The following is a 14,619-nucleotide window of genomic DNA, read 5'->3' on the forward strand; positions in this document are numbered from 1 at the left end:
AAACCATGGTCAGAAGCAAAGATTTGTTCTTGGACTCCTGGCCGTGGTGTGTCAGGGAGAGGCAAACCAAGAATCTGGGCTTGCAGCAGGGTGGATAAAAATCAACGATCAATTATTTTATTTTATTTAAATAAATAAAAAATCATTGATTTTTATCCACCCTGCAGAGAGTTGGACTGGAGCTCGAGGTCCCTGGCCTCTGCTCCCGCGAGGGTCAGTTACCTGCATCAGGGTCCGCAGCGACTCCACGTACGACTGTTCAGTATCCAGGAGTGTCATGATCACATGTTTGCGCATATCCTGCAAAAAGAGAGAGGCAAAGAGAGGCGTTTGAGAAACGGCGCCGCAACCTGCAGCAGAGTCCTCTGGAGGTAAAAACAAGAGCTTAAGAAATAAGTGCCCGGGTTTATCCTTTTCCTTCTCCCTCCCATTGTCTTTTTCCTTTTGGGCCGTGCCTTTATTAGTGTCTTATCACTGACACTTTTAAGTTGCTCTTGCGACATTCTCTGGGCTGAAAAGCAAGACAAAAAAGCGCTTTCAGCAAATGACCACCATGAAGGGTTCGTGCTGGGTGCAAACACAGCCTAGAATCAAACGGAACAGGCTGTCTTGAGCAGCAACATCTTCAACCCCCACCCCACCCCAAAAAGCCCTGCTGCCCTGACTTCTCAGATTTGCAACATCTTTTCAAAGGTTAATAAGAGCTGCTGTATCCTTGTCAAAACAGCAAACAAACCTCGTCCCTTGGAGGTTTTTAAGCAGAGGTTGGATGGCCATCGGTCATGTATGCTTTAGCTGAGATTCCTGTATTGCAGGGGGTTGGACTAGGGGACCTTCGGGGGTCCCTTCCAACTCTAAAATTCTACGATTTTATGAAAGTTGGGACGGCAAAGTTTTTGATAGCTAAGGGCCTCTTGCAAATGTGTTGCTGTGTATTACTCAGGGCCAAGACCAACCCGGATCTGTGTTACTGCTAAACAGGGTGGATAAAAATCAATGATTTTGTTGGAGGAAAAAAAAATATGATTTTTTTCATATTTAAATTGGATTTTTAAAATAAAATGCTTTTGGAGGGCAATTTTTTCTAAAGGTAGTTTTCTATTTACCAGTAAGTTACATTATAGTCCAGGGACGTGGGTGGTGATGTGGGTTAAACCACAGAGCCTAGGGCTTGCTGATCAGAAGGTCAGCGGCTCAAATCCCCGCGATGGGGTGAGCTCCCGTTGCTCGGTCCCTGCTCCTGCCCACCTAGCAGTTCGAAAGCGCATCAAAGTGCAAATAGATAAATAGGTACCACTCTGGCGGGAAGGTAAACAGCGTTTCCGTGCGCTGCTCTGGTTCGCCAGAAGCGGCTTAGTCATGTTGGCCACATGACCCAGAAGCTGTACACCGGCTTCCTCGGCCAATAAAGCGAGATAAGCGCCGCAACCCCAGAGTCATCTGCAACTGGACCCAACAGTCAGGGGTCCCTTTACCTTTACCTTATAGTCCAATGGCTATTGATCAGGAAGTGTGCATGCACACAAAAGCTCATACCAAGAACAAACTTAGTTGGTCTCTAAGGTGCTACTGGAAGGAATTTTTTATTTTATTTTCTTTTGGCTATGGCAGACCAACACGGCTACCTACCTGTAACTGGAACGATTTGCTTTAAGTTTTTCATGTGTGCTAAAACTCAGTTTAAGTTTTTATTTTATTTTATCGTTTAAGCACATCAGTTAACAAACGTGGAAACAAATGCCCCAAACCCTGCTGAGGAACTAACCCGAGGAAGTCCAGAGGAAAACCTGGCCTGGCAAGAAAAAAAAAGTGACCCTGGCCGAAGTGAATCAGCTCTTTACTGACCCTTGCCACACACCCAGCTTGTAGCCAGGTAAGCCCCCCCACCCTCAGTGCATGTAAGAAAAGAAATAAATGTTAATTTTTAAAAATCTACAATACTGTCTTATTTATTTCGTAGTATGGAACATTGATTATTGCCTTCATTTTATGGATCTTTGGTCTCGTTAGGCTTGTTAAATTGCTGTTTTAGGGGGTGTTTTTCATCGTCTAAAGGTAAAGGTAAAGGGACCCCTGACCATTAGGTCCAGTTGTGTCCGACTCTGGGGTTGCGGCGCTCATCTCGCTTTACTGGCCGAGGGAGCCGGCGTACAGCTTCCGGGTCATGTGGCCAGCAGGACAAAGCAGCTTCTGTTGAACCAGAGCAGGGCACGGAAACGCCGTTTACCTTCCTGCCGGAGCAGTACCTGTTTATCTACTTGCACTTTGATGTGCTTTCGAACTGCTAGGTGGGCAGGACATGGGACCGTGCAACGGGAACTCACCCCGTCGCGGGGATTCGAACAGCCAACCTTCTGATCGGCAAGCCCTAGGCTCAGTGGTTTAACCCACAGCGCCATCCGGGTACCTTTTCATTGTCTTGAACGGATCAATTCACCTTTCCATTACTTTCTATGGAAAAGTGCGGCTCTACTTATGTACGTTTCTAGTTACGACCGGACCTCCGGGACGGATTATGGTTGTGAGTAGAGGTTCCACTGTGATGGAGGTGGCGCAGAAAGAGGAAAGCTCTCCTACGCAGTTGAGCTCCGGTCCCAATCCGAATGGATGCCAGGAGGAACGTCCCTCCCATGCCAACAAGCAGCTTGAGAAGATGGAGAGGAAGCTAAGAAGTGCCTGCTGGATCAGGCCAATGGACCATCTAGTCCAGCATGGCCCACCATGCCTCTTTGGAGAAACCCGCAAGCAGGATTTGAGCAGGAGGGCTAGCTCCAGGGTGGATAAAAATCAATGATTTAAAAAAATATATCGAAAAAATCGGATTTTAAAGCACAAAATATATAAGAAATATATCTACACTGAATTATAGACTAGGAGTGAGTAGAGCTACATACATGCAGAGTTATATACATACAAGCAGGGTGGATAAAAATCAATGATTTTAAATTGGATTTTTTAAATAAAATGCTTTTTGATGAAGAAATATTATCATCCAAAGGTTATTCAATCATGAAATAAAGATTAGTTTTTTAATTATGTATAATAAGGCTGTATTTGTTTAATTTTTTTGGTAAATAAATTCCATTAATCCATTCACAATGTCATTTATGCTCTTCCAGAGGTTTTTGTAAAATTATTGGGCAGTTTCTCTGCCTACAAGATATTATCACAGATGCTTGGTTTACTTTTGCAGTTCTCAAAACTGAATTTGACTCAGCAGAGATCACATGCCTCTTCTTCACAGCAAAAATGTTATAACATGAACAGAGTTGAGAAAAAGACCTTAATCCTATTGTTCTACAAACCTATGAATACAGAATCAACCCCTTCAGTGCTAAGTTTCAAGAAGTTCAGTGAACAGAATAGAAACAATATTTTTCTGATTGTTTGGAGTGGAATGGATCTAATAAATCTATTTAAATGGCTATTATTAAGGTAATGATTATTTTTCTCCTTCCTAAGTACAACAGAAAAGTTGTCCAAATATGAATGATTAACCTATTAATCATGGCCACTGGTCCCATCACCTCCTGGCAAATAGAAGGGGAAGAAATGGAGGCAGTGAGAGATTTCACTTTCTTGGGTTCCATGATCACTGCAGATGGTGACAGCAGTCACGAAATTAGAAGACGCCTGCTTCTTGGGAGAAAAGCAATGACAAACCTAGACAGCATCTTAAAAAGCAAAGACATCACCTTGCCGACAAAGGTCCGTATAGTTAAAGCTATGGTTTTCCCAGTAGTGATGTACGGAAGTGAGAGCTGGACCATAAAGAAGGCTGATCGCCGAAGAATTGATGCTTCTGAATTATGGTGCTGGAGGAGACTCTTGAGAGTCCCATGGACTGCAAGAAGATCAAACCTATCCATTCTCAAAGAAATCGGCCCTGAGTGCTCACTAGAAGGACAGATCCTGAAGTTGAGGCTCCAGTACTTTGGCCACCTCATGAGAAGAGAAGACTCCCTGGAAAAGACCCTGATGTTGGGAAAGATGGAGGGCACAAGGAGAAGGGGACGACGGAGGATGAGATGGTTGGACAGTGTTCTCGAAGCGACTGGCATGAGTTTGGCCAAACTGCGAGAGGCAGCGAAGGATAGGCGTGCCTGGAGTGCTCTGGTCCATGGGGTCACGAAGAGTCGGACACGACTGAACGACTGAACAACAACAAACCTATTAAACTGGGGATACAAAAACTAATATGAAAAGTTGTTATTCTAAAAATCTTCAACTACTTGCATATTAAAGTTATACCAGCAAGAATTAGTCTTTATGTAGAAAACTGTGATTTAAATCAAGCCTTACTGACTAGTGATTTAAATCAGTTTGATTTAAATCAAATCCACCCTGGCTAGCTCCCATCCTGCAGTTCCCAGCAGCTTTAACTGAGATTGCTGCAAGAGAGGAAATGGTCACATCTCTCTCCCACTCCCCACAAATGCTGCAGCCCTGATCTTTATCAGGCTCCCCCGGAGCTGCTATTTGCACTAAAACAACAACAACAACCCCACCCATAAGGTTTGTGCAATGTCTAACTATCATACGTAGCTGGGTGCTGAGATGTTGCCTTGTTGCCACGTGGGCATGCATTATCTACTAAGAAACCTTTCTTTTTTTAAAAAAACAAGTCAGCATTCTTTTGTTGACATTCAGATTGTGTGCACCTTGATTAGTTGACTGACACTCATAATGATGTGCCCACTAAGCTTTCGTTTTTTAAAAAAAGGAAATAATTGGGTATGACGCAGCCTCACTCTTTGCTTTTCTTCCTGGGTACAGGGGGACAATAAATGGCACAAAATAAGCAAACGAGCGCATTTGCATAATTCCCAGGATGGATTCAGGCTCCATTAGCTTCCCTTGCCCATAGGTTTTGCACGTTTGCAAATTCATTGACTTGTTTGGTTCTCAAACTTAATCCGTTCCGGAAATCCGTTTCAAAACCAAGGCGCGCTTTTCCCGTAGAAAGTAATGCAAAGCGGATTAATCCGTTCCAGACTTTTAAAAGCAACCCCTAAAACAGCAATCTAACATGAATTTTACTATCTAACACAGGGGTCACCAACCTACGGCCCGGGGACCGGATAAGGCCTGAGGGACTCGTTTATCCGGCCTGCGGCAACCCTGCTGCAGCGTGAGGACCCACTTCTGGGTTGGAGGAGCATCGGAAATAGCTTGCGCACATGCACAGGGCCTCCTCCAACCCAGAAGTGCACCAGAAATAGTGTGTGTGCGCGCTACCCCGCCCACCGCGCGATCGCCGCTCGAGACACCGGCCCGAGGCAAGGAAAGCTTGCAGACCCCTGATCTAACGAGACCATTTATCCATAAAAATGAAAGCAATAAAGAATGTACTGCAGTCACTCAATCAATCAATCAATCAGTAGCTGAACTGGGTTCCACGCAGTCACAAAAACAAAAAGAGAGAACCACAAAAAGAAAGACGCACCTAGTTTTTAGAGGAGGAAAGGGGGGAAGCCCTGTTTTTTTTTAGGATCAGCTCACAGTTGTGCAGCTTCTTTTGCAAAGGGGGAAAAGTCTCGTTTGGGGGGGTTCAACTCACAGTTCTGTAGCTTCTTTAGGAAAGGGAGCCGTTTCTACAGTTTTCAGACAGATAATCTAATCAGCCAGTCACATGTTGCTGGGGAAACAAACAACCTCCCTCTGCAGCACATTCAACAATGGAGGCCTCGGCAACAGGGCGGGGCGGAAAGGGAGCCTTATCTCTCTCCCGATCGCTTGCTGATCAGCTGATCAGAGGCTTCCTTTCAACACCCCCTTCTCTCTTTGTAAAACAAACAAACAAGCATGATCTGCTTTTGGCCCCTGGGCAATTCAGCTCCAGGAACCACGCATTCGCTCCATAAGATGCACAGACAGTTCCCCTTACTTTTCAGGAGGGAAAAAGTGCATCTTATGGAGCAAAAATTACGGTAAATAGCAAAAACAGGCAGACCTCAGCACAACACTCAAAACGGAAGCGTAACACTCAAAACGGAGCACATTCGGCTTCCGAAAAACGTTCACAAATCGGAAAACTTATTTCCGGGTTTTCAGTGTTTGGGTTCCAAGTTGTTTGAGAACCAAGGCGTTTGAGAACCAAGGCACCACTGTATTTGCAATGTGCACGCTGCCCCTTCTTGGGGATCGCGAAGACTGCTCGCTCCCTCAACGGCTGCTGAATTAGATTCAGATGCAGCGAAGAAACATCAGTCGGAGTCCCCTTGCCCCATGTGACTGACAGCTTGGCCTAGTGGGTGGAGAATGCTTCCGAGATCCTTTCTGAAGGGCGGAAGGGACTGGGCACATTCATCTGCCAGAGAAAGCTGCTCTGAGTGGGCAATACTAGTATGTCTGGCAAGGGACAGTGCAGCTTCATAGGTTTACGAGGAGAACTGTCCTCCTCACCACTATAGGCTGTTTTTTTCTTTCTTTCTCAGCAGTAACATTTTCGACAGCCATTGTAAAATCGGTGCATTTCGAAGAAAATAATAACGATACATGGAATTCTGTCAGTTACCGGCCACTATGGACTCTAATCAGCCAAAGAACAACTAATTGCATGTTACGAACAGAATGTAATTATAGTTTAATGGTTCTTTGCTGCATTTGCAGCACCGAATTGACCTCCCTGGGGTGCAAGCCTGGGCAGTGTGGATGGAGGCCCTGGGCTGCCCAGACGACAAGACCCCCCCTCCTCTCAGTCTCGCTGATGGTGGTCCAAAGGAAAGGTGAGTAGTTCGTTTGGCACCAGCTTGGCTGCAGGAGTTGCCGGAAGGAGGCGAACAAGGCGCAATCCAACCGCCTTAGGGACTCCACTCCAAATTTGTGTAGGGCTGACTCCTTAGACTTTTCTTCTCCTGAGGAGATCCCGCATGGCTTAGGATCAGAGTTTCCTCCTCCTAGGTGGGATCCCTTCCCGGGTAGACGAGCCCCACCTGCCCCGCATTTCCCTCTATATCACGGGCAGAAACCACCTGCTTAACTGTTGGACCCACTCTTGGTCCTGCCCTCTCAATTTGCCGGATCCTGCCTTCGCATGAAGGGGATAGATAAGTCCCTAAATTCTTAACAAAATTTTGCTGCACGCCTCTTCCATCTCCAAGCGTTGCGAGATTCCAGGCACTGTGTGTTCTTTATGGTTTATTTTCACATATCCACAACCTGAGCCTATGATGGAGGGGTGCACAGCAATAGCACCCCAAAGGGGCCTTGTTTCTCCCATAGCCGCAGCCTTGGATTCAAACAAAAATCAACCATAGCTCTCTCTCTCTGCCTTCCCAACATGCTGCTTTGCTTCTAGCTCACATCACTCAACGGTCAACTCTGCCTTTGTCCTTCTAACTACCTGAGAGTTGAGGGAGGGGACCCCCACACCCATTTCCCATCTCGCACAGACCCTCTCCCTTTGTTCCCCTTAATGGCCCATCGCCCAGGCGATCGATCATCTCGCCAGGAAGCTAGCTAGTCTATTCCAAGAATTAGAAGGGGGCCCAGGCATTCAGCCTAAACCCTCCATCAAAACTCACAGCACTATATTCTTCGTGTTCAGTGCACGCACAACTCTGAATAACAGCTTGCAAACTTGCGCCGCAAACCAATACTTTCTAAGTATTCGCAATTATGTACGAACATTCGCTTCTGCACTCTGGATACATGGCTGCGCACTCCCATCTTCTTACTTGCAGGGTTTCGTAAGCGGCGGCCGCGCGAATACAGCAAACTCGCCGCGTGACGCACACTGTGTTGTGTTTTATCTTGCTGATATTAGTCAATAAGATCTTAATACAGACGTACCTTGGTTGTCGAAAGCCTTCGTGGTTCGAACATTTTGGCTCCCAAACGCCGCAAACCCGGAAGTGAGTGTTCCGGTTTGCGAACGTTTTTCGGAAACCAAACGTCCGACGCAGCTTCCGATTGAGTGCAGGAAGCTCCTGCAGCCTATCGGAAGCCACGCCTTGGTTTTCGAAAGTCGAACGGACTCCCGGAACAGATTCCATTTGAAAACCAAGATACGGCTGTATTCTGAACAGGTACTGATATTAGCGTATTTATAATTAGCATAAAAATGAGACCCCACATTTATTTTCTATCCCATGTTAAGATTTCTAGCCAGTCCACCCGTGCTGCTGCTGCTGGTGAGCCGGATTCCCCCCCCCAACCACCACCAGGGCCCAATCCTGCTCAGTCCGGCCCTGACTGTGGATACCTCTGCCAGCCTTCTGTGTGACTCAGGAATGAACGCCGTAGCTGTTTATCCTTCAATTAAATCAGGAATGGCTGGCTCTTAATTAAGTTAGTGAGTAATACGGAATCAATGCAGTGCAGGATTACATCTGTTGCAAGAGGAGCGAGGGGAGGGGGTTGGCCCTTCCCCTTTCGGCAATGAGAAAGGAAGTGCTCAGTAAATCCACTGAGATCTGGGAGGATCAGGCGTGTAAAACAGGGCTGGAATTCCCTTCCTCTCAGATGGTATCAGGAACGGCCCCAGCCAGAGAACTGGGTTGCCATTTTTTTGGTCCTGCTCTTCCTCCTGTGCATTAAATTGGTGTCCCGTGGGGAAAATAAACAGGGTGAAGTTTTCCCCGGCGTGGAGCTGGGAAAAGTTTATGTTGTTTAATTTCTCGAGGTGTTCAGAGGAAACATGAGCCAAACTTTCCTTCCGTTTCCTACTGAAATGTATGGCTAATGCCCTGCCTTTTCTCCCGGATGTGGACCTTTCTTAAACTGCCAGTGACCCCCTCCCACATAGAATCATAGAATCCTAGAGTTGGAAGAGACCCCAAGGGCCATCTAGTCCAACCCCCTGCCAAGCAGGAAACACCATCAAAGCATTCCTGACAGATGGCTCTCAAGCCTCCGCTCAAAGACCTCCAAAGAAGGAGACTCCACCACACTCCTTGGCAGCAAATTCCACTGCCGAACAGCTCTCACTGTCAGGAAGTTCTTCCTAATGTTTAGGTGGAATCTTCTTTCTTGTAGTTTGAATCCATTGCTCCGTGTCCGCTTCTCTGGAGCAGCAGAAAACAACCTTTCTCCCTCCTCCATATGACATCCTTTTATATATTTGAACATGGCTATCGTATCACCCCTTCACCTTCTCTTCTCCAGGCTAAACATACCCAGCTCCCTAAGCCGTTCCTCATAAGGCATATTTTTCTGGACCCACACCTGCTGCTTCAAGGAAATTGCTTTATTTAATTAATGATGGATGCTTCTATGTTTCGAAGGGGCGTTTTAATTATGAATGTTTATTTTAACGCTTACGGCACCGGTCTTAGAAACAGCAGTCTTCGTTGGCATTAAGCTGTGCGTGAATCTATGACGATTATTATTTTATAGCAACAGCAGCGACGGCTATTGCTCTCCAAGAATATCACACCCTCTACCCAACTAGGCTTGAAAAAAGAAAAAAAGGAAAGGGAAACAGGAAAAAAACATAATTTTCTAGCCTGAATTCTGGTGGGTGGAAAGGAAAAGGAACGCACAAGTATGCATCTATATATATGTGCAGCTGTAGTGCTAGTATGGTGCCCATTACATTTCAAATGTGCCCAGAAAAGTGGGGAGAACTGTTATTGCATTATTACATTTGCTACTTTTCAAATTTTACTTTATTTTGTAAACCACTCTGAGCACAGAGGTTATCGGTAGCAAACGCGGTACAGTCACACCCCGGCTCCCAAACGCCTTGGGAGTCGAATGGTCCGGTTCCCGATCAAAAACTGGAAGTGAGTGTTCCGGTTTTCGAACGTTCTTATGTAAGCCGAACGTCTGACGACGCTTCCGATTGGATGCAGGAAGCCGTGCTTTGGTTTCCGAACATTTCAGAAGTCGAACGGACTTCCGGAACGGATTCCGTTCGACTTCCGAGGTACGGCTGCATTTAAACAAACCGGTTACAGCTTTTTGCAAGGCAATCTTTGTGTGTGCGCCTCCACCATCTCTACTGCCTCGCTTCACGTCATGGGCAATATGGTAACCAGCCCAGGATTCTTTGGCTGAGGGCGACCATATCTGAAAAGGGGGCACCCCTGCCTAGCACCAACGAGGACCACACTGCAAATTTCTGTCGCTGCGTAATCAGGCTCCACCTCCGCGACGGCTACGAACCTCTTCCGTCAAAATGCCTGAAAGCTAGGATACCCAAAGATTTCAACCTCCGAGCTGCAAGAGTTGAGAACCCGTCTTTCTTCCGACAAGCCCCCAAAGCTATTCCATCTCCACGCCCCCTGCCTTCTGTGGCACGGATAGCGATTCACACCAGCAGCTGTGACTACCCCAGTCACTCAGGCATTGGGATATCAGCTGCAATCACAATGTTGGCTCAGGGTAGAGAACATGGTGTTTTATTATTAGCAGAAGCTCAAATCCCCTGCAGAAGGCCACAGAAGCACGCAGGGGGTGTGAGAACACAAGGCAAACGCCTTCTCCTTCCGCCAAACGCAGGTTTTAGGTGGGTTGCGCTAGCAGAGCAAAACAGGCTTTGTGAAAGGGATAGGGAGGGAGACACCAGCCACTTTCAGGTTCCAGATTTTAGCATCGTCGGCTTTGCAGACTGAGGGTTACGGCGGAAAGAAAGCCTGGCTTTAAGATCACAAGTCAGGTACTTCAGGTGAGAAGGAGGCCTTTTTGGTTTGGCAGGGCCACTCCTAATTATAATACGGAGAAAAAAAATATTATTTCTATCCCGCACATCTGGCTGGGTTTCCCCAGCCACTCTGGGCGGCTTCCAACCAAAGATTAAAAATACATTAAAACAGTCATTAAAAAAACTTCCCTAAACAGAGCTGCCTTTAGATGTCTTCTAAAAGTCAGGGGACGCGGGTGGCGCTGTGGGTTAAATCACAGAGCCTAGGGCTTGCTGATCAGAAGGTCGGCGGTTCGAATCCCCACCACGGGGTGAGCTCCCGTTGCTCGGTCCCTGCTCCTGCCCACCTAGCAGTTCGAAAGCACGTCAAAGTGCAAGTAGATAAATAGGTACCGCTCCGGGGGGAAGGTAAATGGCCACATGACCCGGAAGCTGTACGCCAGCTCCCTCGGCCAGTAACGCGAGATGAGCGCCGCAACTCCAGAGTTGGACACGACTTGACCTAATGGTCAGGGGTCCCTTTATCTTTACCTAAAAGTTTATTTCTTTGACATCTGATGGGAGGGCGTTCCACAGGGAGGGCGCCACCACCGAGAAGGCCCTCGGAGCTGGACCTCAGTGTCCGGGATGAACTATGGGGGTGGAGACGCTCCTTCAGGTATACTGGGCTGAGGCCATTTAGGACTTTCAAGGTCAGCACCAACACTTTGAATTGTGCTCGGAAACGTACCGGGAGCCAATGTAGGTCTTTCAGGACCGGTGTAATGTGGTCTTGGCGGCCGCTCCCAGTTACCAGTCTAGCTGCTACATCCTAGAATCGTAGAGTTGGAAGGGACCCCAAGAGTCATCTAGCCCAACCTCCTGCAATGGAGGAATCACGGCTAGTTGACTCAACTTCTCCTTTCATAACTTCAAATTCAACTAAATTCACATTTGAAGGCAAATCTACCTGTTTCTGAAAGGGTACACAAACCGGAACACAGCCGTCCATTTTCAGTTCTCTGAATTGGGCGGTGCATCTTTCCAGTCAGATAACATGCCCAAAAACACAGAGATGGTTGGACAGTGTTCTCGAAGCTACTAACATGAGTTTGGCCAAACTGCGGGAGGCAGTGAAGGATAGGCGTGCCTGGCGTGCTCTGGTCCATGGGGTCACGAAGAGTCGGACACGACTGAACGACTGAACAACAACAACAACAACAACAAAAATAGCATGTATTAGTGAAAAGGCTATGCAGAAATGCAATACATCAGGGGGAGCTGATTGCAAAAAAATAAAAAATAAAAATGCACATTAGGCAAAATTACATAGCAAAATGTGCACATAAGGGAAAATGTGCACTGAATGCTGGCTAATTTTCACAAGAACTTAAACAAACAAAGAGAATTGCAGACTTGTGGGCAAAGCACAGAAGGATTTGAAAAATGAGAAACTGAGAGAAACAGAAATGGGCCATCCCAAATCGCCTCAGAACTATTTTATAAAAACCATTTTATAAAAACTTTCATGGATCTTCATCAAGGGCAGAGCTATATAGACTTCCCTGCATGTGAAGACAGGTTCTGGCAGATGGAGTGGATGAGACCAAGAGTGGGTCCAATGGTCAAGAAGGGGAAATAAATAATTTTTTTAAAAAAACTTATCCAGTAGCACCTTAGAGACCAACTAAGTTTGTTCTGGATATGAGCTTTCAGGTGCATGCACACTTCTTCAGATACACAAGGTGCTACTGGACAATTATTTTATTTTATTTTATTTTTTATTTCAACTGCATCAGACCAACACGGTTACCTACCTGAATCTAGGGTCAAGACGGAGGCTTCTGCACATGCTCTAGTCATACCTTGGGTTACGGCCGCTTCAGGTTGCATTTTTTTGGGTTAAGAACCCGGCGAACCCGGAAGTGTTTACTTCCGGGTTTTGCCACGCTCGCGTGCGCAGAAGCGGCCCTCGCGCTTTGCGTATGCGCAGAAGCGCTCCATCGCGCCTCAGGCATGCACAAAAGCGCCGCTCTGGTTGCGGACTTTTCGGGGTGCGAACGGCAGCCCGGAACGGATCGTGTTTGCAACCAGAGGTACCACCGTAGAGGGAAAACTCTGATCCTAAACCTCCGCTGCCTTGCCTGTTATCTTCGGGAGGAGAAAAGGCTCGGGAGTAAACCCTACACAAATCCAGAGCGGAGTCCCTAAGACAGTTGGATGGGGCCTTATACGCCAGTGAGAGCCAGTGTGGTGTAGTGGTTAAGAGTGGTAGACTCATAATCTGGTGAACCGGGTTCGCGTCTCCGCTCCTCCACATGCAGCTGCTGGGTGACCTTGGGCTAGTCACACTTCTCTGAAGTCTCTCAGCCCCACTCACCTCACAGAGTGTTTATTGTCGGGGAGGAAGGGAAAGGAGAATATTAGCCGCTTTGAGAGTCCTTCGGGTAGTGAAAAGCGGGATATCAAATCCAAACTCTTCTTCTTCTTCTTCCGGTAACCAAGCTGGTGGCTAACAAACTACTCGCCTTTCCTTTGGGCCACCATCAGCGAGACTGAGAGGAGTGGGGGGGGGGGTCTTGTCATCTAGGCAGCCCAGGACCCCCAGACACACTCCAGGTCCCTTCGGTGCTGCAGCAGCAGTTTGACTTCACCCCCCCAGAGGCGCACTCCATTGTCTCTCGAGACAGGTGCCTGCAACACAGCTGTAAACTTTCACCGGCAGCTATTAAATCTGGATCGGGGCCCTTGTGCGACGGATTGGCCCTAGGGTGGAGGAGGTATTACATCCCAGCGCAGGAGGAGTTAATCCACCTTCATCTTGACGGACAGTTCATCCTTTGGGGGGCGGGGCGGTCCAAGGGTTTAAAAGGAGGGAACGGCCGGGCCGTTTTGGCAGTTGAGAAGAGGGAGGGTGTGTGTGGAGACAGGGAAGAAGAGGGGTGTGGGGCCAGGATAGTGGGGGTTAGGCTAGGATAGGATGAAGACCAGTTGGTTATACTGAAAGAGTTCATACGTTAGACGCAGCAGCACTTTGACTTCACCCCCAAAGGCGCACTCCATTGTCTCTCAAGACAAGATGCCTACAACAGAGCTGTAAACTTTCACCAGCAGCTATTAAATCTGGATCAGGGCCCTCACAAGACCCTCCTGAGTAGCACTGGACATGTTGTTGAAACAGACTTTAGGTGGGGGGGGGGGCTGGGTATCCGTTTGTCATAAGGAGCAGCGGAGTTGGAAATGTTCGGAATGAGACATGGGGGGGGCCCTGCCATTTATCCCTCTCTCGGTTCAAAAGGTTTGGCCTTTGCTTCTTTCTTCCTCCCCTACCACAGCTCTTTCCTTCCCCTCAATTACACTCTGCAAAAACGCGTTGCTACCTGTTCCCGGAGCGGGAAATAATTGAAGGCAAAGGAAGTAAACACTAGTCGAAAACCAGAAATATCCCATGACACAACTCCCTTTAGAGTTTATTTTTTTTAAAAAAAAGTAGAGGAAGAGAGGGCAGACCGGCATTGCCAACACCAGTTCCCCCCAACCTGGAGACCTCCAGGTGTTTTAGACGAACTCCCATCAATCCCCTGGCCGGCAGGGGGCCAAACTATCTGGAGGGCATCAGGTTGGGCGAAGTGCTGTCTACACAGGCTGGCAGCAGCTCCCTGGGTTCAAAGAAGGGAGCCTTTCCCAGCCCTTATGGGAGATGCTGGGAATGGAAAAATTTAGCTCCTGCCTGGTGCTTGCTAGAAGGCTTCCATGGCATGTTTACCATGGTGCTAATTGGACATAATTACTGGATTAAGCACTTTCCGAAGCAGAAATCTTGTCTGCAGCAGTGCTGCGGCTGGTTTTGAGTCACCGGAGTCGGGAAACCAGTAAGGTGTCAAGAGTAGGCGTGGGCGATATATCCATGCTTTGCCTGCTATCGGTGTGAACTCCAGACCGCGAAAAAGGTTTCATATTTTTTCCACCCTGTAATTTATCGAGAATGTACTGCCCAACTGGCCTTGCAGACCCGGAAGTGCACCGAAAATGACGCTTGCGCACAGGCTATT

At 47.5% G+C, this 14,619-nt stretch overlaps 1 protein-coding gene across 1 annotated transcript in view; it reads right to left on the bottom strand.

Annotated features, from left to right (window-relative positions):
- The window catches only part of ARHGEF17 (Rho guanine nucleotide exchange factor 17), a 97,343-nt gene that overhangs the window by 63,845 nt on the left and 18,879 nt on the right, over window positions 1–14,619 (bottom strand). The window contains exon 2 of the mRNA XM_033145967.1: window positions 223–300. Within this exon, the coding sequence (XP_033001858.1) occupies window positions 223–300 (78 nt within the window). The remainder of the gene's footprint in view (window positions 1–222; window positions 301–14,619) is intronic.

Source organism: Lacerta agilis, chromosome 4 (assembly GCF_009819535.1).
Source record: "Lacerta agilis isolate rLacAgi1 chromosome 4, rLacAgi1.pri, whole genome shotgun sequence".
Classification (NCBI taxonomy): Eukaryota; Metazoa; Chordata; class Lepidosauria; order Squamata; family Lacertidae; genus Lacerta; species Lacerta agilis.